Here is a 27,773-nt window from a genome sequence, read left to right as displayed (position 1 = left end):
TTGGGTACAAGTATAATTTACAACCTCAAAAAACCTCTCCCTCCCTGAGATTTAGTAGATAAAAAATTAAATAAAAATTTGGACACTTCTCCATTTTGATATAATCTTTAAGTGTATTTTTTCAAAATTTATATATGGACAATGATTTTTATAAAGTTGTTTTCATATCTTCCACTAGACATGAAATAATATTTTAGAGAAACTTCAATTTTATTGTGAACGGGTGACTGTGTACCCCAAGCCACTTGTTTTTTTTTGGGGGGGGGGCGGGGGATAAATCTAAAAAAATTATTAGAACCTCTTTCAATAATAAAAGAAGTTTTTTTAACAATATTTATTTATAGAATTGTTTATATAATATATAAGTATTAAAAATAAACAATATCTAGAGTGCTTAAAAACGGGTTAAAAAAAATTTTTCCCCTTTTAAAAGCACCCATATGAGTTTTAAGGTTAGGTTAGATTAAGTCTTTGTATTGGCCTATCATTGGTCATTTGTATTGTATGACGTCATTTTAATAAGAACTCTAAAGAGCTTCCATTTAAAGATATTATGGAGATTTATACATTTTTTGAAGAAAAGTAACCTTTTGTATAAATAAGTATGAATATACAGAGAGAGAGGGGACAATGGACTGTTTATTACACTAGTCCCCAATATTTTACAATAACGTTTCCTTATTCGTTTGCTTAGCAACTTTAAGACTTTAGTGAATTTTGATTGGTTAAATAATTAAGTTGAGTGTTCAAACGTTTCAACCACTTAATTTAATCTACAGAAAGGGTAATTTTGTGTATCACTATCAGGGATGCACAACAATTTATCGTCCTTAGTCTTATCCCTTTAGATCCCTGTATGGTAACTCTATTATTTTATCCAAATAAAGAATTGAATGAAGATGTAATGTCACTTTTAGGCTTGGGTAATTCTTTTTATAGCAGACTTTTTGCATTATCATACTGCTTTGTTGCTTTAAAGATAGAAAGATAAGCGAGGGCTTCGCAGCTATGTTCAGCCGCAGTTTTTAACAAACTGCAGCTTTTGTAGATTAATTGTAAAATTATTGGTTGAAACGTTTGGACACTTCTATTTTTGTACTGACCAATTAAAATTCATGAGAGCACCTCAAGATTCTGAGCCGATAAAATAATCATTAAACTTTGGGTACCAGTGTAATTAACAGCCCAAAGTTTCCTTCCTTCCTGGCGGCTGCTAAACCTTATATAACCAAACAGATAAAATGGAAAATAGAAAAATAGATGCCTAAAAATTGCATTATATGTAGGCAGAAAGTAATGGATATAATATACATGGATATTATGACAGTGGATATTTTATCATCAAGTTTAGGTTGCTACTATCCTCCATTAATAGGGAAGGGGAATGGGTAAAAAGGGATGAGAGGGGGGGGGTATTATATTATCCAGCTAAAAGGACCATTTTATTAGAGTGGGTGAAAACATGATGCAACATCCACGTAATTATATATTTATTCAGAAAGCATATATTCAAGATGCTAAATCATCTTATTTTGTTTGCTTAAAGAAAGTTAAATAAGATATTTATGAACAAGGATGACAGCATCAATAAGTAGCGAAGCTCAAAGATTATTAAAAGAAAATCTTTAGAGTATGTCATAAAAAAGCTGACGGACTTACAAAGTAATTTATTCTGTAGCTTCGCTACTAAAAATAAATCGTAAAGTAAAATAGTTATCAATATAAGGATAAATGAAGCAAGTGATATATAGATTGAATTTTAATATAGATTAAAAGATAAATATATTTTAAAACATATCCCCAATAAAAAAATCTTTTCTCTTTATAAAATATTTATAATAAAATTATCTCTATCTATATAGTTTTCATTCTATACGTATGTCAAGATATCTATTCTTATAACTATTGAGATAAATACCCTTCTATCTATCTAGATATTTATCCTCCTATCTGTCGGTTTGTTTGTCTATATGTTTGTTTGTACCGAAGGATCTCGCTAACCGATATGGTTCTCCTTACCAGGATAGCTTCTAATAGGTCTATTAGTAAAGAAAATGTCTTTAGTTTAGTTGTTAAGTTAATGACATTTAAATCTTTTATAAAGTTGTATTATATGTAGTAATAAATTTTACCGCTAGGTGTTGTTTTTATATTTTATATTCATCGATTTTTACCTATGAATTAGTTAATTCAAAAACTTTTCTAATTATAATAAATTATTTAAGTTTCAATGTTTATGTTTATTAAAACAATTAACAAACAAACAAAAATTAAAACAGTCGTTGAAAGCTAAAAACAAATTTGTAATTGTATATTACAATAGGCATTACTCAGTACAGCTTATGTCATGCATTTAGGTTGAAAACAAAGCTTTTCAACTCTAAAGTTGAATTTTTTTGAGGGCTTTTAACATTAGCCTCCATAAATCCAAATTGTTTCCATCATGTCAGTTGAAAATTTTAAACATGACAACAATGTTATGTATGGTAGGTTAGATTATGCGTCCGTAAAGGATAGCTCTGGCCGCTGACTTCAAACATTTTAGAATTGTCCAATCTATAACGAATTCCTATCCTTCTTTCTATCTGTCTATCTAGATAGATAGATAGATAAATACATCATATTATCTATCTATCTAGAAATTGGCACAATAACAACCTTCTGATTAATGGGCGTTAAAAATCAGGCGAAAAAATGGCGTTCACTACTATTGACAAAAAACTTATAGAGTGCACATTTTTCATTCTAATGTATCCTTTTTTATAAGTAAAACAACTCTATAATTCAATTTGTTTGTCTGTCCGTCCGTTACATTGGCAGCTTTATGAAAGACTGCTGTTTTTTTTATAGAGATACCCATTTACAGAGAGAATCCAATATACAACTCACTTTGTCCGTCGGTCCCTGTCAATCTACAAGAACTCGAAAAACACACTGAAACCTAATACTACTCTTTAATTTACACTTAAATTAAAACATTATTAATTATTCGTTTAAGAAGTCTTGCTAAAAAATATTAAATATTATATTTACAGAAAAGTAAAAAATTCAGGGAGGGAGGGGACATAGGGCTTTTTATTACACTAGTCCCCAAAGTCTTATTATAAAGTTTTCTTATAATTGGCTTAACAACTTTGGGGATTTTTATATTATTTTGAGTGGTTGAGAGTCAAAACGTTTCAATCATTAATTGTAATCTATAGAAAGTGTAATTTTGTGTATCATCATTAGGGATGTGCAACAATTTATCGGCCATTGTCTTATCCCTTTAGATCCCTGTATTTAAGTTAATTGTTGTAAGTAAATCAAATATAATGTAATTTCGGTGGTTTATTTCTGATCATTTTACCATAACTCTAATAGTTTAGAAAAATCGCACAAGCTTGACAAATAGGGTGAAGGTTATTATCTATCTTTCTATCTATCTGTCTATCACTCTATGTACTAGAGGCTACGCAGTTTTACAAATTTTTGGGTTCATTTTTCCTACGGGCGACTTCTCTTGCGAGGGTGATGGTACCCTCCCCCAAAATAGTTATTTACCTTCTCAGGACTATAAGAAGCTACACTTTTTCATATCGGTAAAGTTAGCGATATCCTTGCTCAAAGACAACCTGTCACTTTCGTATAAATCTGTCTATCGCTCTATTAATCCATTTATCTATATCTTAATAATTGGCTATCAATCTATCTATTCAATTTTATGAATTAGACCATTGGTCTATCTATCTATTTGAAAAAAAGCCTATTTTGAAAACTGTTTATTTATAAAGAAGCTGCGGCGCCTCTAGTCTCTAAGTTCATTCCATGGGGGAGGGGAGGTCTTATTCATAGTACACTTTAGGTTTTAAAAAGAATATAAAAAGATTCTAGTTGATGTCTTATTTTATTTTATTTATCTATCAGAATAAAAACTTCAATCTTTCATTCTTTTTTTTGCTTAAAGCAATTCAACATTTAGTTTGGCATCAAATAATTCAATTTTTTATAATAGATTCAAATAAATAGAACGTAGATAAAAAAATGTGTGTCTATTCATTTTTTTAGTGATCTTAAGGGATAAGACAATGGATGATAAATAAATGTACATCCACATTGTCATAAACAAAATTAGCTTTTGAGTAGATCAAAATTAATGGTTGAAATGTTTGGACACTGCAAGTTTGAACCAACCAATCAAGCCAACGTATCAGAAAAATTCAAAAAAGAACGCTTGGTATCTGCATAATTTACAGCCCAATTTCCTCACTCTCCCTAAAAATAAGCATCAACGAAGTAACGGTGGTTATGCGCCTTAAAAAGATCACTGCCTCACAAACATAGTAAGGCAAAATTATACCCTCTAAATTTTTAGCGAGGCTCACTAATTTTAGTGAGGCAAAGAATTTTTAGTGAGGCAAAGAATTTTTAGTGAGGCAAAAGTTTTTTAAGTATCCACCTCAGGTTTTTAGCATTCAAAAAAGGATAACTCTATTATTTAACCTTTGTAGGAAAATTGATGTATTATGCTTTCTTTAATTGATAGGGGGACCAGGAATTTGGCATCTCAAGTAAAAAATTTCGCCTCAAATTTTCATCTTCATAAAGTGACCTGTATTATTATATAAAAATAACAGGATGTCTTTTTGTTGGTAACTAAGGAACTCTCTATTATTATTCTCCTTTACAGTTTAGCTTATCATAGGTCTTGGGAAGGTTTATAAATATTTAGGGGGGGGGGGGGCGCTACCATGTCAAGAGAAAATAGCTCTAGAAAAAAATCACCCACCCATAAAAAAATTAAACTAAAATTTATTGAGGGTGGAAGGGTTGACCGTCCACTACCTCAAGTGCACCTAGAGGCCTCTGGGGTTGTAGCCGCTAGTGAAAATTGTAAAACAAAATATTTTGTATCGCCGTTATACATTACTAATCAGATTTTAAAATTGGTCAAATAACAAGGACTTGGATATTATGAACATACAAACAAAATCAAATAAAGAATAGCTACAAATAATATTCATTCAACTTTGACTAAAGGAAAATCACATCAAATTATAAAAAAAAACAAGGATGACATCATCCATAAAAGCGAAGCTCTGAAACGGTTGGACAAACGGACATTAACACTTGTATAGTGTCAGAACTGAATAATCAGAATATAAATGATTAAAAGACAAAGCAGAATTGTGAGTAAATTTGTTGAAAAACTGCTTGATACAGGATAATGTTTATGGACATACTTACATTTTAGGACTATATCTTAGAGTTGCTATGCTTATAATATTATACTTTGTTGTCCCAGGAATCAGAATACCAAAAATCAGAACAATCGGATAATTAGATCATATAATTTTTTTTTTTAAAGTAAAAAATCAAAAGGTTTAAAAATAAAATGGACGTACGTACATTCTGGTAATGGTTATAGAGTTGCTACGCTTTCTAAATCGTACCTAACTACTACAGGAATCACCATGCAAAGTTTAAAATCAATTGGACAATTCTAACAAGCCTAAATTAACAAAAAAGCTATGTCTCAGACGGACGTACGGACATACGGACCGACCCTAATTATAAAAAAGCTTCGCCTTTAAAAATCTGTAAATCAAAATGAAAAAAAATCCTCGATGCAATATGATTTTTAAAGATAATTTCTTTATTCATTTTATATGTTTATAAAAACTTGTTTCAAGAATTCCTCAATCCTTTATTAAATGCAGGGGGGGAGGGGATAATAGTGGTTAAGATAAGTGACGAAATCTTCATTTCTAACTATTTTTTCTAAATAAGAAGACCCAGACTAACAAAACTGGTATTAATTTAATTATTTTTTTTAATGTAATACAATGCTAACCATGATTTTTCAGTAGGGCTGATAACCGGTTCTAATCCATATTATCGGATTTAAAGCCATACTGGAAATTCTTTTAATTTGAAAAAAAGGTAAAAATATTTTAGAAAATTATTTGGCTATTTCAATGTATAATATTGTCTAAAATGTATAAACATGTATTATTTAGGGAGGGAGGGGACATTGGGCTGCGCTGCTCATTACACTTGTCCCCAAAGTTTTCTAATACCGTTTTCTTATTCGTTGGTTAAAAAACTTTGGCTTCGGGGACTTTAATTGAATTTTGATTGGTTGGTTTATTAATTTAAGTGTACATGCGTTTTAACCACTAGTTGTAATCTACAGAAGGTGTGAAAAGTGTATCATCATTGGGGATGTACAATGTACATCAATTTATTAGCCATTGTCTTATCCCTTTAGATCCTGTATATTATTACAAATTGATTAATCTTAATTCAGTCTGCTAAACACATCTTATATGTGATACACTATTTTTTTGGAGGCTTTATTGATGACTGGGCTAGGGGAATACCACAGGATCTGTGACTTGAGTTATAGGGGCAATACCAAGGTAAGGGACCAGTCGAAAATTATCCTCTGGCGACCCTTGTACCTAACAATGTTAGAGCAGTCTGCTCTTAATAAAACTGTCCCTGCTCAGGATCTGTGACTTGAGTTATAGGGGCAATAATAAGGTAAGGGACCAGTCAAAAATTATCCTTAATTCATCCTCTGGCGACCCTTGTACTTAACAGTGTTAGAGCATTCTGCTCTTAATAAAACTGTCCCTGCCCCTCCTTTCTTTATTCAGTCTGCCAATCACACCTTAAATGTGATCCATTATAATCTGAGGAATTAAAATATGACTGAACGAAGGGAATGTCACAGATTGTAAAAAATCTTTTTTAATTAACCAATGTAATTTTGAAATGCTATTCTTTTATATATGTGTACATAAACAATTTTTTACCCAACTTGAATATTTTAAATGAGTTTTAAATTAATATTGTTATACTTTTAATGTAATCTTTGTAAGTAAATGATAAAGACAAATAAAGAATCAAATAATAATAATAATAACAAATTGATTAAAAATTGAAAATTTAAAACATTCATTATTTTATTCATTCTTAGATTCAGGGATAGGACAAATGCCTCAAAAATCCAACTTGTTTTTTGAGTGGGGGGAGTAAACGTCACAACCACCTTTCCCCCAATATAACCTTTAAAGAACCAATAATGAGCTTTCTGAAAATTTTACAAGATTGTCTATATGTTAAAGTTGTAGTGTCTTAATTAAATTTAGCTCATCCTAGCCATTTTTAAGAGCGAAACTTTCTTATAATTAGGGTCGGTCCGTCCGTATGTCCGTGACGGATAGCTTTTTCGGTAATTTAGGCATGTTATAATTGTCCTATCGATTTCAAACTTTGCATGGTAATTCCTTTAGTAGTTAGGTACGATTTGGAAAGCGTAGCAACTCATTACCAGACTGTCCGTACGTCCATTTTAAACATGTGTTAATGTCCGTTTATCCAACTGTTTCAGTGCTTCGCTTTCGCTTGTTATATTAATGTATTATTATATTAAAATTTTATCTCTTAATAGCCTTTTCATTTCAAAAGGAACAAGTTTTCATGATAACTAATCTTGTATATTATGATTATAGTCGCTGGAGCAAGAAAAGTATTTGCTGCGGAAGAAGTTGGACTCCGCCACGGAAGAATATGATCTGAGAGTGGGGGAACTACAGTCGGATATAGCAAACTTGCGCCAAATTTTACAGGTAATTTTATTCATTTCGGGGATATAGGGTGGGGCAATGGAGTATTAATAAATCTTTTTAATGATAAGTGAGAAGCATGTCAACTGTTTTTATTGCCAGTAAAGCATCAAATTAGAACCGGATATGGGCCATACTGAAAAATAATGTATTGTATCGTATTATAGACTAAAATGTTCAACTTCTAACCTTCCCTTCAAACAATTATAAGTTACCAAAGCCATTGATTTGGGTGGAAGATTTATTCATAGTCTATTATTCCTCGTTTTGTCTACATAATTTTCATCGGTTTGTGTCAACTTTTTTAGTAGTGAAGCTACTCTAAAATTCAATTTGTTCGTCCGTCTGTCAATCCGGAACACTTTCGGGAAAATGCGATTATCTCGGTTGCTAATTAAGTTAGATTGCTAATTTTTTGTGTGCATATTCTCCTTATTTAAGGGCATCCAGTACACAACTTGCTTGGTCCGTCAGTCTGTCGGTAATGCAGCAAAAGACATAAATATATAAATATGCTTTTTGATACAACATTTTTTGTAGGACACAGAAAAGGGGAATAGGTTACAAGAGAAAGAGAAATCCCTCCTAATATCTCAGCTAACTGAACAAAATCAACGGTTAACCCACCAACTTAAGGAGGTATGTAAATAGATAGATACATAGATTCCTTCACAAGTTTTGGTAACAAGTCAGGTTTGTATTGACATCCGCACAAATACCCCCTCTGCTTAATTGCTTTTGTGTTTTTTTTGCGAATATGAAACACTATACTGTTGTGATAATTTTTTTGGAAAAAATATTTGTAAGAACCAGCCGAAATAATTGTATACTATATAAATATTTTGTCTGCTAAAAAATGTGTTAATAGTTTGTTTTTGTTTTTTGTCTGCTAGGTTAATAGCAATTTCCGCGGCAATTATGCGCTAGTACCCAAAGTCCTCAAATTCAGTCTAAATACTTAATGAACACTTTAAGCTGGTACCTAAGGTTTGAGACCCTAAAATATTGAATATTCTATCCATTGTCCCCTTCCTTCCTCCCTGATATACAACACCTATATGGCTTCCAATAATAATAGATATGCAATTTTATTCATTTTATTATTACAATTTTTTTATGTTATAACAATACTGCTGGAAATATTATTTTAATTAGTGTATAGATTAAATACTTAGTTAATATTTGTATTTTAAGCCTTTTTAGTACCCGTTTATGAGAACTTAATGAACATACAGGCTTTGCTGATAAATATACACCTTATTGAGAAGGATAAAAAAACATATGTAGCTTTATTTTAAATTAGAAAAACATTGCTTGACATAAATTAACGTAAAATATACGTAGATATTATGACAGGGGAAAAAAATTTCGTCAATTTAACATGGAACTCGTTTATTGGTCAGTTTTTGAATCCAGTAGAAGGGGAGGAAATGGGGTAAAGGGGGTAAAAGGGGGGAATCGTCATTTTTAGCCCGCTGCGTGTTTCTCTTTACTAGAGACCTTAAAAATATGTTGTAATAATATATCCATTTTGGCATAAATATAAAAACGTTTTTTCAACCTAACCTTATGACGTAGCTAAAGGTTTAGGAGAAGATTAAGCTAAATAATATCAAAATAAATGGATTAGATACAGGGATCTTAAGGGATTGGACAATGGAAGATAAATTGAAATTTCAATTACGATAGGCAATTAATATAGTTAGTTGAAAGTTAGGATTTTACTAGCTAGAACCAATCAATCAAGATCTGAGGTGGATTCTTTAAACATTTTTTGGCACACTGCCTCACTAAAATTAGTGAGACTCGCTAAAAAATGTTGTGAAAAATCCTCCAAAATCGTATTAAAAATCTACAAAAATTAAACGAAATCTTATGTTAATAACCCTTTTATGGTTTTATTTAATTTTTGTAGATTTTTCATGCGATTGTGGAGGATTTTTTCACTAATTTCAGTGAGGCAGTGAGCTAAAAAGTTTTTTCAAGAATCCACCTGTGTTAAAAGTTCCCATTTTTTTTTAAAAATCAACTTGTTAATGATCTGTAAGATATCAAAGGCATTAATTATCACGTTAAAATAATTTTGTATCCATTGTCCTATTTTGTTAATCCCTGATTAATATTCAAGGCTAGTCACCTGGATATAGGCATAGCTTTATGTACAACTAGCGGCTACGTCCCTAGAGGCCTCTAGGATCACTTAAGAAAATGTTTTTGTTTTTTTTTTTTGGGGGGGGGGGGTATTCGGCCCACCACTTTTGAATATATGTTTTAAAGAAAACGTAAAGAAAATTTATTGAAATTAACTTTTTTATATATCTTCATTTTAAATGTGCGGTTAGCTAGATCCTTTGATCACAAAATAAAGACAGATATATATACAATGTTACTTTTATATAAGGATATGCACCTAGGGAAAGCTTCCCTTACATGTAGAGTCTAATATTTTACATTTTAGTTTTTTAAAAATGTACATATAGTATAGACATTTAATCTAGAAATATTAATGCTTCTATAGTATTATTTGAATTAAGGCAATAAGACCAATTTTCAACAAAAAAATCATCAAACCCAGTTGCACTTTTTGGATGAACATGTATTTGTTGATGTAATTAAAGCTTATAACGTACAGTTTTGTGTGTAGGTTTTGTTTTGTTTTTATGTATCATAAGGATTTTTTATAACATAAAAAAGGCACTCATATCTTTAAAGATATAATCTTAAAAAAAGTTTTTGGTAGATCTTCAAATTTTCAAAAAAAAACTTTAAACTAATAAAACTATGGACTATAAACTCCAATTACAATAAACAAAATTACACTTCTACATTTGAAAATTTTGGGTGTAAAAGTTTGGACTAGTTTGTACATCCCAACCATGATTTTATATAAACAAGGATGACAACATCCATAAAAGCGAAGCTCTGAAAGGGTAAGACAAACGAACATTAATACTTGAAGAGTGTCAGAACTGAATATACAAAATATAAATATGTAAGTTATGACAAAATTATACGTAAATTGGTGGCAAAACTTCTTAAATAAAGAATACTGTTTAAGGACATACTGACATTTTTAGGACTTGATTATAGAAATGCTTTGCTTATAATATTGTACTTTATTGTAATAGGAATCAGTACTCCAAAAATCAGATCAATCGGATTTTATCGATGTTTGAAATTGATAGGACAATTAACGAAAAAAGCTATCCGTTACGGACGTACGGACGGACGGACCGACCCTAATTATAGAAAAAGCTTCATTTTTAAAGATAGTACCTAAAGTTAAAAGGCAAAGTAAAGTTAAAATATTACTCCCCTTTATATATTTTCTTATCAGCGGAGATTACTTTTAAGTAGGAAGATGTAAATAAAATTAAATTAGTTCCTTAAATCCATCTGAAAATTGCTTTATAACAGTAGTGTTGTATTCTACTTGTAAGAAATAAGATATTGTGATTCTTTAAATTAAAATTTCATAGAACCATTATTTCTAGTGCGTAACTGTATAATGGATGACAGAAACCCGGTACACCGAGTTTGTACATAGTTTTAAAAGTGCAAAAGGAAATTACATTAAAATTATATTTTCTAAAAGTTTGGTGGTAATTATATCATTTGGTTTAAGGATACATATTTGTTTCAGTAAGTAAATAAACATATTTGGAAATATTTGTTAAACATTAGAAAAAAAATGACATACAAATCGAACCTAAAATTAACCTCCCATCATATATGTAGTTTTCAAGAGTAAAACTACTCTACAACCATAGGTACACTATGGTTTCCCTAAAATAACCTTGCACTTATAAATTATTATTCTTACACTTTCCTTAATATTTACTTGAGTGTAAAGAAATGTAATGTAACTCATAAGCTAGCCTAAGAAATTTTAAAGGATTTAGCTCATTGAAATTACACTTTAGAAACCTACTTTTTAACCTTCTAATGAATAGCAGTTGCGTTGAGGGGGTCTTGAGGGACGTCACCGAAACTGTCCCAATTTTGTATAACTTTTGCGGAACAAGTTCCAATTACGTCAAATTTTTCTTTCCCGAAAAAGGGAGGGGGGGAAGAAAATCTCTTCAAAAGAGATGGGGAAAACCCCCTTTTCTCCCATCTCTTTTTTCTTCCCCCCCTTCCCTTTTTTTTCTTTCCCCCTTCTCTTTTTCGGGAAAGAAAAATATGACGTAATTGGAACTTGTTCCGCAAAAGTTATACAAAATTGGGACAGTTTCGGTGACGTCGTCTTGAGGAGAGGGCAGGGAAATACATATCTGTTAAGCAGTTAGCGATATCCTTCAGTACACACAGACAGACAGACAGACGTTCTGTTGCTTTTATATATTAACTTTTATATTATTTTATTTTCAGAGCACGAAAGTTGAAGAATCTCTGACATGTGAGCTTCAAACTATGAGAGATATGGTAAGTTTTAGTTATTTCTTACCTTTTATTTAGGATAGTGGAATGTGGTTAAGACCCTTTAATAGATCTATAGGAGCATTTAAATGCGAGGGGGGGGGGGGCTACTATCTATTTAAAATTTTATTTTGATTTTTAAGTAAAAAGAACTTCCCTCGTAAATGAGAGCCAAATCAATTCAGCAGAAAGCGGGATCTTAACTGACAGACAAAAACTTACTACTTTATATAAAGAACTTACTGGCTATGCTCCTAGCCTCTAGAGATAGGTAGGAAACCTCTTTTTTTTTCATTTGAAAGTATTACCGAACTCTTGGCTTCTGACAGACGGACATCCTACTAATTTGTTTTATAAAAAAAAAACCTTTACATTATGATACAATACATGCAATAATATTATTATTTCTAGGTGAACAATAAGAAGAACTCTATGAGTGAACATGTGACACATCTGGAGACACTCAGGAAAGGATTATACAATAAATGTAGAGTTGCTGCGCTTCTAAACAATATAACGTTAATCCATGATTCAAAATTGTTTTTCAAAAATCAAATTATTTCGTAAATAGCACAGTAAAATCAAACTAATAGGATGTGAAATATTATTGTTTTTGGAATATCTAAGAGAGGGGACAAGTAACTGTTATATAATGATGTTCCCCATAAAGGTTTACACTTTTCCATCTATAATTTTCATCTTTTAACATGAAGGGGTAATTTTATAGTGAATAATGGGTATGAAAATGGATATAGAATACGTGGATATTGTGACAGGGGAATTCTGTTGTCAATTTAGGTTGCTTATATAGTCTTCATATATTAGTCAATACGTTCCTTTATTGTCAGGGGTAAAGTTATAAGGAGGGATGGGGGTATCGGTTTATTAGCCAGTTGGAAAAAAAAAAAATTTAATCAGTGTAAACAAGAATCTCTCACAATACGTATTCAAAATCCATTTGTATATTAATGTATTGTCCATTGTTCCGTCCCTATATCCATGGAGAAAATATCTATACATTATTTTTTATAATTCTTGAATTTGCAGGGAGGAGATTAATATTATGCAGGAGAAAAAACTTGATTTAGAGAGGAGAATAGAGGTAATAGATAGATAGATATATAGAGTGTGCAGGGGAAGATTAATATTATGCAGGAGAAAAACTAGATTTAGAGAAGAAATAGAGGTAATAGAGGTAACAGATAGATAGATAGATATATGGAGAGGATAATAGAGGTAATAGATAGATAGATATACAGTGTGTGCAGGGGGAGATTAGCATTATGCAGGAGAAAAAACTAGATTTAGAGAGGAGAATAGAGGTAATAGATAGATAGATATATAGAGAGGATAATAGAGGTAATGGATAAATAGAGTGTGTAGGGGTTGATTAGTTGTAGAAAACAAACTTCTTTTAGGGAGGAGAATAGAATAGAGGTAATAGATATTGATTATAGTTTAGTTCTGGATGATTTTACATCAATATGTTAAGGTTTATGTCTAAATTTATGTCTTATTAACTAGGAAGGTAGGAGATATTGGACTGTAAATTACACTGATGTCCAAAATCTACCAACCATGTAATCTTTTCTTTGTTGGTTCAAAAATTTTGGGTACTTTTATTGAGTTTTAATTGTTTGGATTAAAACTTTTCTACAGAAAGGTTAGTTTTATTAACTATCATAGGGGTTGTATATCAATTTATCGTCCATTGTCTTATTCCTGTAACTAACTATTGCTATGTTTCAGCACCTGTATGCGGAGAGGGACGGCCTGTCCTCCACCCTGGACGAGTCCGCGGACAGAATTGTCATGCTGGAGAGAGAGGCCAGAGAACAGGATAATATTGTAAGTATTTTAGAGTAGCTACACTCCTAGGCAAGATGGGGATATTAGACTGTAAATTACACTGGTACCCAAAGTTATATAAATATGATTCTTTATTAGTTGATTGAAATTAAAAAAAACTTTGAATACAATTTATTAAAATCTGAACGATTGGTTAAAATTTTTATATTAGTAGTTTCAAAAAAAATTAAACCACTAACCCTATAAATATGCATCATAATATGAACAGCTTTCCGCGGATAATAAAATCAAATAAAAACAGTCTTGTTAGGCCTATGGGTCCGAGGGTCTGAACTTACAAAACTGGTATAGATTTTATGATTTTTATTTTCATATTCGTAGAAAATTGTCTGTAATACAATGCTATAAAAGATTTTTCAGTATTAGAAAGAACCTGTTCTAATCCATCGGATATCAATAGGTTTTGAAGCTATACTGGAAAAGATTCTCATATCTCTTTGTATGAAGTGACAATAATATTTTTGTTTTCTTTAAAAGAACATAAGTTTTTATTAAAACTAATTTTGTGTTTTATTTTTAGATCCGTACTAGTCGCAAAGAAATCGACGAGTTGAAGTCAACAAATTCGTCCTTAGCTGATAGACTAGACTCTATGTATAGAAGGTAAGATAGATAGATAGATATACATACCTAGTTGATAGACTAGACTCTAAGTATTGAAGGTAAGATAGATAGATATACATCTCTAGCTGATAGACTAGACTCTATATATAGAAGGTAACATAGGTTTTGGGCTGTTTATTATACTAGTCCCCAAAGTCCTATATTAATGTTTTCTTATTCGTTGGCTTGATAACCTTGGTGGGAATTTTTATTGAATTTTGATTCGTTGATTCATTTAGTTGAGTGTCCAAACGTTTCAATCACTAATTGTAATGTACAGAAGGGGTAATTTTGTGTTTTATAATTGGGGATGTACATCAATTTATCGAACATTGTCTTGTTCCTATAGATAGATAGTTATACAGATAAATAGATAGATAGATATTCATATTTAACAATGTATTTTCTAAAAAGTGGAGACTTTTTAAAAGAAGGTGTATTAACTTTTTTGCTTTTTATTTAAGATAGCTAGCCGGTTCTTTTAGTAAGTAGTAGATGTAAAAATTTTCATAGAATTCAGATATGCAATCGTTTTTTTGTAGACCTCTTATTTTTAAAGTAATTTAAGTTTTTTAAAAAAATAATTAAGTCGGTTTTAAGGTACTAAAACGCAACAAAATAAAAGAAGAAAATTGCCAGTATGAACAAAAATAGTAAGATCTTTAATTTGACACCTTACTTTTAAAATTCTGTTGAGTAATTATTGAAAAAATCTATTTTTTTAACCTCGGTTTAATAAAAACTTTAAATCTAAATATTTTCTCAAACAGACATAAACAATATGGGTTCATCTACTACTTACTAAAAGAACCGGCTAGCTATCTTAAATAAAAAGCAAAAAAGTTAATACACCTTCTTTGAAAAAATATCTCTCATTGACTTATCTGTGTAACTCTATTTTTAAACCCTTGAATGTATGCTTTTGTTACATATAGTTTTACAAAGATAAAATCCAGGAGGGGAGGGGTCATTGGGCTGTTTATTACACTAGTCCCCAAAGTTTTATAATTTTCTTATTAGTTTGCTTAAAAACTTTGGGGACCTTTATTTGAATTTTGATTATTTGGTTCATTAGTTTGAGTGTTCAAACGTTTTAACCACTAATCTACAGAAGGGGTAATTTTGTGTATAGTCATTGGGGATGTATATAAAGTTAACGTTAATTGTCTTATCTCTTTAGATCCCTGGACAAAATCTGTATTCATATTCAAATTAGCCTGGGTAGGTCCATCACTTTTCTTCCAGGGAGGGAGGTGGGGACAATAGCAATTAAATTTATATACATCTCTTATTATTTATAAATTACATAAATTAGATTTTTTTTCATTGAAACCTATTTCTTGACAACTTTTCCCTTCATCCCATTAGTTTTGATTGTTTTTTAAACTTGTTTCTAGCCCCTTCGGGGACACTTTCCTACGGGGTAACCTAACCTAACCCAAAGCAAGGAGTAATATTCAATAAGTTTATTTTAAGTCCACATAATAAAAGGAAAAAACGTACAAAATAAAGTAGCTTTATTTATCAATGGTTACATATTCAGGTGTAAAATATGTACACAGTAAAAGTGTCTGACTGATTATGACGTAACAAAAAAAATTAGCCAATGAGAGGCCATTATTGACCAATGATAAAATTTATAGTGGCCTATCATTGGCTAATTGTTTTTTTACGTCATAATCAGTCAGACACTTTTACTGTGTTCGTAAAATATTTTTAAAAGAATTAAATAAAGGTAGCTCAAAAAAGAGGCGAGTAATTTATGGGGGAAAATCATTCAAAAAGGTGTTAATAACGTTGGAAAATCTTTTCTCCGTGATGAGTTGAGCTGCTTATGGATATATTTCACCTTGTTTGTTTAAGATATGTCCTTAAGATTACTTTCAACAGTGTTCATGTAATAAAACCAATAAACGAGTTTAATGAAAGTGTGACAATTTTAAACAATATATTGAAAGCACGCGGCTAGAAAAACGCGCGTAAATTCTGACTTTTCTGTGCTTAATTTTTTAAGGATACTTTTTCTTGACCTCCGATTTTTTTTAACATCTAGCTCTGCTATTGGGCTTTAAACCTGCTCACCTTAACTTAACCTAACCAATTTTAGGCTTAACGGCTAGCCTTTTCATTTGCTAAAAAAACCTCCAAAGTTAAACAGAGAATGCCTTTCATGAAAAAATATGAGAATTAAAAGACAGTTCTTCTTGAAAATAATTAAATAATTATTGTGATTTTATAGTACCTATGTAGTATATAACATAATTTAATTTCTAAATATCACAAATTAGGCTTTTTTGATCTTAAACTTAGTTATACAGTACTCTCTGTATTTTTTTAATGCTATATAGACGAATAGGAAAATAGAAATATTCAAACCCCCAAAGTAAAAATCCGATAGATTTTATCTTTACCTCATTTATTGACAAGCTTTAAAATTAATGATATAATTAGTTATTAAATAATTCAGAGCCATTTTATTTTTATAACTACCCCACGAAATAGTTTTAAACCTGCCTGGACCGATAATAAACTTCACTAAATAGTGTCGAACTATGGGGGTAGCCGTTTACGAGATATTTCAGAACATACAGATTCAATAAACATGCTTTATCTCGTTTTTGCTGCAATAAAATTAGCAGGGAGGGAGGGGACAAAGGATTTTAAATTATACTCTAACACAAAGTTTTATAATCATATTATCATATTCATTGGTTTAAATTGTTGGTACTTTTATTCAAATTTGATGTTTCAGACTGGAAATGTCTAAACTTTTCAACCATTAATCTAAATCATCCACAGTGGATTTATTTTGTCTATCATCATTGGGTATATTCAACATTTTATCGTCTATTGTCTTATCCCTTCATAACTTTGGAATTTGCGACATGGATATTTCAAACACATTTTTTTCGCATTCAATTATTCTAAATCTGTTTTTTATGCTTTGCATTTTAATTAATTAGATGAAACAAAGCTGAAAGTACATGAAAAGAATATAAAAGTTAAGATAGGAACTAGACCGAAAAAGAATTAGTTTTTCATGCGAAGCTTTTCATTATTTTGCGCAATTATTCTTACCACCCGTAAAATAAAGTGTGCGTCTGTACCGAAAGATCTTGCTACCCGCTGAACCGATATGGTTCTTCTTTTCAATGTAGCTTCTCATGGGTCCTTGGAAGGTTTTTTAACTATTTTGGGGGAGGGTATCAACATCCTCCTAAGAGATATCACCGCTAGTATTATCATAACTCTACAACCGTAAGCTTGTGGAAGGGGGTATCAACCCCCCACCTCAAAAATGAAATTGGAAGGGCTGCTGTCTCACTTTTTATCCCCCCACTTTAAGAAAAACCTTTAAGATACCTCGGGGCTAAAAAAAACTAGTTTTAATCTTATAATTGTACTTTCTACATCCGCGGAAAGCCGTTTATAATACGATACGAGAAATAACTACACTTTCTTAGAATATTAACATGTTTTCAAAACCATATCTTATGATTATTCAAAGAGGGTAAATTTAAAAGGGTGTTATGCATCGTTTAACTGGAAAAAAAGAAAATTTAAATATTTTTTACATGTATCGTATATCTATCTAACAATCCTTTTCGACTGAGTAGAAACTGTAGAGTAGAGTATTTCTTTATGTGATCAAAGCAAACCAATGACTGCACAGGCTTTACCATCCTAAATACTAGCGGCATGCTAGGGGCAAGGAGGGGACAGAAAAATAGCCTAAAACCACCCAAAAGTGTAAAATTAACAATTAAACCATCACGGGACCTATGTAAAGCTTCCTTAATAAAAGAGAACTCAATCAGTTCAGTAGATCTTAATGTCTTAAGCTTAAGAAAAATAAGCTTTCTTGTATACCAGGATGTAAGTTTTGGACGAACTGACATTCCCTAGTTGCAGAGTAGCTGCGCTACTAAAATGAATATTATATAGGGGTGTCGTGCTTGAGGAATTTTATGAAGAGGGGTTCATTCGCTTTTATTAAGAGTAGGAAAAGAAAGGAAAAAATGTTCTTGTAAACAAATTTTCTTTTTTAGTTTTAGATTTTTAACGCTCAACCACCAAAGATATCGTGAACCCCATACAAGTTTTGAATTGGTCTAGGGCTGGTTTTATGCTATCTTAAGAAAAGGTCTGGGGCAGCGTAATTAATTCGAAAAAAATCACCTATACGTAATTTCAGCTGTCGTTGGGGGTCAACATATAGTAGAATTGACGACTTCTACATCTGCCCCCCCCCCCTCCCTTCTCCAATTATTATTATTTAGATTTATTCCGCTTGTTGGTTATACCTTATTACTGGGTTTAGAGTACCCTCTACCCCCCCCCCCCCTCTTAATACGACAAAACTACTAGCTAGAGGAGAAGCCGCTAATTATAATATGAATGTAGTAAGGATATAAGTTTCGTAATTTAACATAAGGTCAATTTTGTCCTTAGGTAGCTCAGCTTTTACATACGAGTATTGTGTAAGTAACTGTAAATTGAGGTTGTAATATGTACGTAGAGAGACTTCATAGATACTGTACTCTAAGCCATAGGCGAGTACAGAGATTTTTCCAGGTTTTATTAGCCGTTGAAGGGCAATAAGTCAGGGAGGAAGGAAATAATGGACTGTAAATTACACTGGTACCCAAAGTTTTATAACTTTTTTATTATTTCACTTTTGTTCAGAAACTTTGGTTACTTTAATTGAATCGTGATTGGTTGCTTCCAAACTAGTAGTGTCCAAACTTTTCGACCATTATTTTCAAACTAAAAGATTTAATTGTTATTATTCTTATTTGGGATGTACATCAATATATCATCCCTTAGGATCGCTTTTGTTCTAATCAATCTCTTATAAGACGTACATACGGACAAATCATGTATACAGCGTAGCCTCGCTACTAATAAGACATATCTAATATATCTGAGAAACTGTTAATAAAGAAACCAAATTTTACCCTAATTATGACAGAATTTCCATAAGGGTCCAGGGATTGGATAATAGACGATAAATTATTCAATTTTTATGTATTAAATTCTGACTTAAACAGCTTTACATTGGTATAGTTTCAATATGAAAAGACAAACGGACATTTTTAGACTAGAAAATTACCTATTATTGATTGCACGAACTTTTTCTGGAAGTTCTAATGTTGTCTGTGTATAATAATTAGTTGTGTCTGTTATGTGCCAAGGCATTCCTCCTACTCTAACAATTAGCTTCATATGCCGGGTATAGCAGCTGTAGGTATCACTTTTAACGTCTCTAGTATAAAGCCGCGTTTTCCAGGCTCAAAACCAAGACAGTCCTACCTTTTAAATACCATCAACACCGAAAAAAACACTAAATCTAAAAAGTGTGGTTCCAGATTCTTCAATTATGGGTGAAGATTCATTTACCATCCACTATACTATCCTAGTATCCCTGTGATGCAAAGATAATGAAGAAACTATTTTGTTCCTATTAACTCGGAATTTGCAAACGATAATTATCTAAAGAAAAAAAACAAGAATGACAACATCTAGTAAGTAGCGAAGCTCAAATATATCTTGTTTGGAACAGAAAATGAAGAAAAAAGAAAATCAAGAAGCCTTTCAATTTTAATATACTGATTTCTTTTGTTGTATGACGGACCAAGTAAGTTGAATACTGGATGCTCTTTGGTAAAAAATATCACCAAAAAATCAGTTAATCTTATTTAAATAGCAGAGAAAATTACATTTTCCCTGTAGCAGACGGACGTTCGGACGGAATCATAAATGTATTATAGAGTAGTTTTGCTACTAAAAAAACAAGGATAACATTCTGCTACTTTAGTATTATGGATAGGAAGAAAAAAAACTTTTTCTTTTCAAACGGAAGATCCCTAAAGATTTTTGAAATGAGAAGTTGCGTGATTTTAAAATTTTGTAATAATCTTCAATTTGTTTGATATATCCCTCATTTGCCCAACTCTCAGGGATCTTAATGAATAAGACAGCCAAAGATAACTTGATGTTCACTACAAATGATATTAATCAAAAATATCCCTGTAGATTAAAATTGTCGTTGGAAATTTTGGTAGTTTATGTAACCCCACCAGATTAAATAAAAGTTCCCAAAGTATGAAAGCCAACAAATGAGAGAGCTTGTTTAGAACACCTTGGGGACCAGTATAATTTACAGGCCATAGACCCCTCCCTCCCTGGCCACCCTGCATCTCTGATTTAAATTATATTTTCTAGACAATGTGCAATCATATCCGCACATGTATAATATTTTTAAAACTTCAGAAACGTAAATTATTACAACAGCACAAACTTCCGGTTTCCTCATTTGGTAGCGCAGGTATTTAATAATAACCTTGGCAGAAAAAGTAAAAAACAATTTTGGAGAGTGAAGATACCATCCCCCAAACCTTCTGTAGACCTATGAGAAGATTTGCTGTAAAGGAGAACCATATCGGTTCCGCGGTTAGCAATGTCCTTCACTACAGACAAAAAAAAAGTATATTACTAATATAATAGGATTGTGCACTTTTCTGCGTATCCGAACTCTACGCGGATGTGAAATTATGCGGGAGTGAACCCCCCGCCCCCCCCCCCCCACCTTCTTGGACATCAATTAAAATTTGGAGACAATTTTTTGATTGGGAATTTTCTCATGAACTAAATTTCTATCATTTTTAGTAGTACAGCTACTCTATATATAGGTTGTCCGTCCGTTTGTCCGTCAAAGTAACTATTGAAACATTAATTACTTTAAACCTATTATCAAAAGTGATTATTTCTAGTTTTTACGTTAAGAAACCATTAAATCAATTGAGTTCTCCATTTTAGGGAATCTTTATACAAAGGTTTTTGGTTAGTCTATTTTAAAATATATGTCTTTAATTGCATAGTTTTAGGCTATAATGTATTTTTGGATATACATTACATGTCCTCGATAGCTAGATGATTTTGCTATCAAACTTTCGAATTATGTATCATGATCATAGATTTCCATAGATGAATCGTTAGATATATAAACATGCCTTGGTTAGCCAGTTTAAATTAATTTTTATAAATTTTGCATTACTTTTTATAAGAGATATTTTCTCTAAACAAAAATATTTTGCCACTAATTAGTTATCATAATAAAAAAATCTCAGATTGTAAAATAATGAAATTTCTAAATTCTATCTGAAAAAAAATACAGTTTTCAGCAGTCTATGATTTAAAAAAACATTGATCTTTTTGTAATTCTAAATGAAACCCTTTTTTATAAAAAGAATTACAAAGCAAAAAAGAATTTAGATAAAAAGTTGGTTCTAATTCAATGATTTCGGATAAAGAAAAACAAATAAGGATGATAACATCCATAGAAGCAAAGCTTGCTTGTTGCATTTTTGTTCTTAAAATTTTGACATTCATTATTCGTTTTTGAACTACTAATCCAAAAAAAATGTTATGACGGTATAATTAATTTCGGGTATAGTCCCTTTCGTAACATCGCACCTTATCGGGCGATTCTTCGTATTTTTCACTGTAGCTTTTCTCCTATTTCTAGCCCCTGCGGGGCCAATTACCTAACCCTGTAAGGGCAATCACCTAACCCAATATTACCTAACCTAACCTATGATAAGCCATTTTAAAAATACAACGAATCGCCCCTTATGGGGAGATGTTACGAAAGGGACTAATCCCTTAATTTCTTCTTTTATTTATATCTCTCATACAGGGTGTTTCATAATGGAACAAAAGTTAGGCTTACTTACCTAATATTTTCTGTCAAGGGTATGTGGGTTAAAGTAAGCAATATTTTGTTCATTATATTCAACACCATGGTGCTTTTGGGTTTAATAGGCTTAATCTTTTAAAACAAGACCCAAAAGTAGAATGTTCAATGAATTATAGATACCCATTAACCGAAAATGTACAATCTTAAAAAGTACAAGGACAAACAACCACTAAAAGGAACTTCTAAGAAGTAGAATTGATATTTTGTTTTAAACATTTTAATATTTTGTACATGTACATAACATAAAGTGATAAAGTTTTTTGGCTGATTCTAAAGGTCTCGGAAATTGGTGGTCCAAATTGGTTGTTCTTTTCAGGAAATTATTACGTATGTTTGGAGCTGGTTTTAGGCTATTTTTCTGGCCTACCTTATTCTCCGCTAGAGGCTAGGGGGTGAAGTAACTGTACAAAAGCAACCCCTGAATTTGCCTGTCATCCTTACAGTCTGATTTTTAGTTTGCTAACAAAATATTTGAAAAACTAAAGTTTCCTGTTTTAATATCAAATTATATGACGCACATTATCTAATTTGTGAATGTAGCGTTTATTGTTACGCGTCCTCTAGTTGTTGGGGAGGTTTATATTGCTTATTTTGAAATATAGGGCACATTACATTTTTAGGAAGAAGCTAAAGTCTTGAAATTGCAGGGAAGAGGGGACATTGAACTGTAAATTACACTCTTGCCTAAAGTTTTATAACCATGTTGACTTATTCGTTGGCTCAAAAACTTTAGGATCCTCTATTGAATTATGATTGGTTGGTTCAAAACTAATAATCTCCAAACTTTTCAACCAATGATTTAATCTACAAATGGGGTAATATTGCTTATTATCATTTGCTAGTGTCTAAAAAATCAGCTATGTGACGTAATAAAAATGAGGGAGATGAGAGGAGAAGTTGGAAAAAAAACCTAAAAAAGAGATGGATAATCCCTCATTTTTATGACGTCACATTGCTGATTTTGTAGACAGTTTATAAAGTTACTTTATCGTCCATTACCTTGTCCCTTAAGTTCCCTGTTAATTAGTTACAACATATAAGTATGCATAGAGGTAGTTTTTTGAAGTGTCATGACGCCTCTGAGCCACAACAATTGGAGATGACTGCCACAAACACATAACCTCTCCCCCTCCGTCCCCCCCTCCCAAAAAAATCACCGTGCACATCAATACATATATAGTAAGGACTTCCAGAAAAAGTTCTTGTAATTAAAAGGCTAAAATAGCCTTTGAAGTGTCCGAGCTGTGTGACTGTGACGTCAATAGATACATCTCTTCTTAAGGGGTTTTCTTTCTTACTTCTCCTCTCATCTCTCATTTTTATGACGTCACGCGGCTCATTTTTTTGGACACTGTATAGAGCTTCAAAGGCTGGTTGTCTAGAATCCGTACATTTGTACACTATCATGGATGTCTAATAACTATCTATCTATTTGGCTTTATTTTTAAAGTTGGGATAGTGAATTTATTTCTAATCTTTTCAAAACTTATTATTAATAATTATTTTTTCCTCCGAAAGGTAGGGGATATTATACTGTCACCCAAAACTTTTAAAAACAAATTTTCTCATTCTTTTGCTTGAAAACTTTGGGAACTTTTATTAAATCATGATGTAAATTGTGTTTATTATATTTTGGGAGTGAAATTAACAGAAAAGAATATATTGCAACCACCTAACTTTTTTAAAACTTTCTTTTCAAAACCAATAGAAGCAATAAATAGTATTTATGTGTTTAACACTCCATTGATATTTGCTTTACAAAACCAAAAAATAAGGTTACAAATATATCTTTGGTTAAAACAAGGACAGTTTCTGTTTAAGTAGCGCAGCTACTCTGTAGGAAAACGTGTCTGTCCGGCTGTACTTCTGTCTTATGTATGTTTCACAAAATAATCTACCTTCTATGCTTTCTCTTTCTCTATCTCTCTCTTCCGCTCTTCCTCTGTCTTCTTTCACTGGCTATCTCCTCTCTCTCTCTCTCTCTAACTGGCTATATCTCCTCTTTCTTTCTCTTTCTCTACCTATCTATTTACCCCCCCTTCTCTCTAATTTTCATTTTCTCTCCATATCTTTCTATCAATCTTTTTCTTCCTTTTGCCCTCTCTGTCACTCTTTTTCCCACTTTCTTTTTCTCTCCTTTTCTCTCTCTATTTTAATATTTCTCTCTTATCATCTCTCTCTCTCTCTCTCTCTCTCTCTCTCTCTCTCCCTCTTTTTCTCTCTCTCTTTCTCTCTCTCTGTCTCTCTTTTTCCCACTTTCTTTTTCTCTCCTTTTCTCTCTCTATTTTAATATTTCTCTCTTATCATCTCTCTCTCTCTCTCTCTCTCTCTCTCTCTCCCTCTTTTTCTCTCTCTCTTTCTCTCTCTCTGTCTCTCTTTTTCCCACTTTCTTTTTCTCTCCTTTTCTCTCTCTATTTTAATATTTCTCTCTTATCATCTCTCTCTCTCTCTCTCTCTCTCTCTCTCTCTCTCCCTCTTTTTCTCTCTCTCTTTCTCTCTCTCTGTCTCTCTTTTTCCCACTTTCTTTTTCTCTCCTTTTCTCTCTCTATTTTAATGTTTCTCTCTTTATCATCTCTCTCTCTCTCTCTCTCTCTCTCTCTCTCTTTCTCTCTCTCTCTCTCTCTCTCTCTCTCTCTTTCTCCTTCTCGCTCTCTCTCTTTCTTTCTCCTTCTGGCTCTCTCACTCTCATTTTCCTTTTCTTTACTTTTCATTTATTTCAGTCTCCCTCCTTTTCGCTCTCTTTCTCTCTTTCTGTCTCTCTCTATCTCTGTCTATCACTTAATTTTTCTCTTTTTCTCTAACTCTTTCTCTCTCTCCTTTTTTGAATGTTATTAAAAAACAAGCTTTGCTACTACATGCAATAAGACGTTATCATCCTTGTTTCATATGCTAAAATCTAATTTTTAAATTTTATCCAAAATGTTGTAATATAATCGAAATTTCTCTTTGAAAAAAAACAAATATCATAACAAAAATCATGAATATAGAAATATTGAATGAATCTTATCCTAATGATTTCAGAAATGATAATTAAATCTTTCAAAAATTATAAAAGGAACGAAATTTTTGTGCCTTGAACCAATCTTTTCCAAAAAGTTGTCAATCTACCAAAGGCCAAATTGTATTCCGTAAGAATTAGGTTAAAAATCAGAGCTCGCCAGCCTTGCGTCAAATTTAAACCCGTTTGGATGATTGGAATAAAAAAAATTAAAAGAGGGATTGCCATATTTGGTTCTGGTTTAGAATTCTAGCTTTTTTTAATTTGTAAAGGATAATTTGCCTGACTCTTTCAGGTAGATGACGCGCTGCTGCCGAGCCCTAGCAAAAAAATATTTTACTATACATTAACCTATCCCTGAATAATTTTGACCTCTGAAGTCAAAGATTTGATTCCATTGAAAGATATTTTGGTATAAATATCTTAAATTTCAAATTTGATCAAAATTTATTTATGAAAATTTCTATGTAAATTTTATTATATAAAATCAATTTTACAGAACTAGATCATTGGTAGATGAAATAATTCTACTCCATTTTTGTAATAAATAAACATCAAATTAAATTGAATTATTTTTCTTGTTTATTGGATATTTGAAGTTCTCTTCAAAGTTAGACTTTTAGTGTCAGCTTGTGAGCTATGGCATTCCCCCTTTAAAAACCAATCATTAAAATTTCAATGTTTCATGATCTTTTTATCACACTTCTTTTCGCCTACACCTTTAAAAATATAATCTCAAAATTACATATTTTTAGCCAAACAAGGATGACAACATCCATAAAAGTGAAGCACTGAAACGGTAGGACAAACGGATATTAACACTTGTATAATGTCAGAACTGAATAATCAGAATGCGAATGTATAAGAGACAAAGCAAAATTGTAAGTAAATTTGTTTAAAAACTGCTTGAAACAGGCTAATGATTACGGACATACTTACATTTTTAGGATTTGATTATAGAGTTGCTACGCTTATAATATTGTTTTTTTGTTGTCCCAGGAATCAGTATACCAAAAATCAGACCAATCGGATAATTATGTAGGTCACATACAAATTTGTTGTTAAAATGAAAAAAAAATCAACATGTTTAAAATGGACGTACGGACATTCTGGTAATAATTATAGAGTTGCTACGCTTTCTAACTCGTACCTAACTATTACAGGAATCACCATGCAAAATTTGAAATCGATAGGACAATTCTAACATGCCTAAATTAGCGAAAAAAGCTATTTAAAAAAGTAAAAATATCAACATGTTTAAAATGGACGTACGGACATTTTGGAAATGATTATAGAGTTGCTACGCTTTCTAAATCGTACCTAACTACTAAAGGAATCACCATGCAAAATTTGAAATCGATAGGACAATTCTAACATGTCTAAATTAACGAAAAAAGCTATCCGTGACGGACGGACGGACGGACGGACGTACGGACGGACCGACCCTAATTATAGAAAAGCTTCGCTTTAAAAAATATTTCTTATTTTAGAGTTCAAATAAAACAGACAATATTACATATTAGCCTAAAAATATTGAACGTATTTTTTGCAAAAACAAGGATGACAACATCCATAAAAGCGAATCTCTGAAACGGTACGACAAACGTACATTAACATTTGTATAATGTCAGAACTGAATAATCAGAATGCGAATGTACAGTATGACCCTCGAAAAAGTATTTTTAAGCATCTGCAGCCCTTATTTCTCAATGAATAATTAAAAAATGCATATGTCCTTGTTCTCCATAGTATTCCACGTAAGTAGATATAAAAATATTTTTTTTACCTCCATTAGCACCGGAGATTTTTAGAGCTAAAGTTTTGAAAAAGTGACTGAGAAAAAGAATTTTTTTTTGTTTCTCTTATTTTTTGGATGGTTATATTATGTTTTTCTGGCAACTGAATAATGAGACACAAAGAAAAACAAGTTAACTAAATATTTCTTTTTTATTCCACCAAAAAATATAAATTTTTAATGGCAAAAAATATTACTGAATGAATTGATTATTTGCAAATTTTAGGTTATTTATTAACCCTTATTTATAGAAAAGGATTAATTATGACAGTTGCTCCGCCTACTTTTCTGACATCTCAATTATTTAATAGGGGGTAAATTAAGCTTTTTAGACAAAAAAATCATTATGTTTTATTTTTATTTTCTTTATAACTTTTTTGTTATTAAAGTTAGGATTGTGAAACAAAAACAATTTTCCTGCTATATTCATAGAGATTTATTTGGTTTTTTAATCTTAAACAATTTTGCCTTATAAGTAAGTTTTTCAAAATATCATTAAACTAAAAAGACTCTAAAAATATGTGTAAAAAAATGCTTTTTACTCAAAAACTAAATTTTTTATTTCATTTTTGTATAAAGTTTCTGCTAGTAACAAAAATAAAAGGATTTCTAGCTTAATTTTGCTAAAAAAGTCGTTTCATGTTAAAAGTTACTTTTTCCTCAGTCACTTTTTCAAAACTTTAGCACTAAAAATCTCCGGTGTTAATGGAGGTAAAA

The 27,773-nt window shown here is 31.4% G+C and overlaps 1 protein-coding gene across 1 annotated transcript in view; it reads left to right on the top strand.

Moving 5' to 3' along the window:
* The window catches only part of LOC145306063 (bicaudal D-related protein homolog), a 318,688-nt gene that overhangs the window by 125,283 nt on the left and 165,632 nt on the right, over positions 1–27,773 (top strand). Inside the window, exons 5-11 of the mRNA XM_080147993.1 lie at positions 7,500–7,616; positions 8,154–8,252; positions 11,985–12,038; positions 12,444–12,500; positions 13,081–13,134; positions 13,782–13,880; positions 14,422–14,504. Of these exons, the coding sequence (XP_080004119.1) occupies positions 7,500–7,616; positions 8,154–8,252; positions 11,985–12,038; positions 12,444–12,500; positions 13,081–13,134; positions 13,782–13,880; positions 14,422–14,504 (563 nt within the window). The remainder of the gene's footprint in view (positions 1–7,499; positions 7,617–8,153; positions 8,253–11,984; positions 12,039–12,443; positions 12,501–13,080; positions 13,135–13,781; positions 13,881–14,421; positions 14,505–27,773) is intronic.

The sequence above is a fragment of the Acartia tonsa genome, chromosome 14, assembly GCF_053477335.1.
Source record: "Acartia tonsa isolate MP-2025a chromosome 14, ASM5347733v1, whole genome shotgun sequence".
Taxonomy (NCBI): domain Eukaryota; kingdom Metazoa; phylum Arthropoda; class Copepoda; order Calanoida; family Acartiidae; genus Acartia; species Acartia tonsa.
This window is presented reverse-complemented; position numbering and strand designations above follow the sequence as displayed.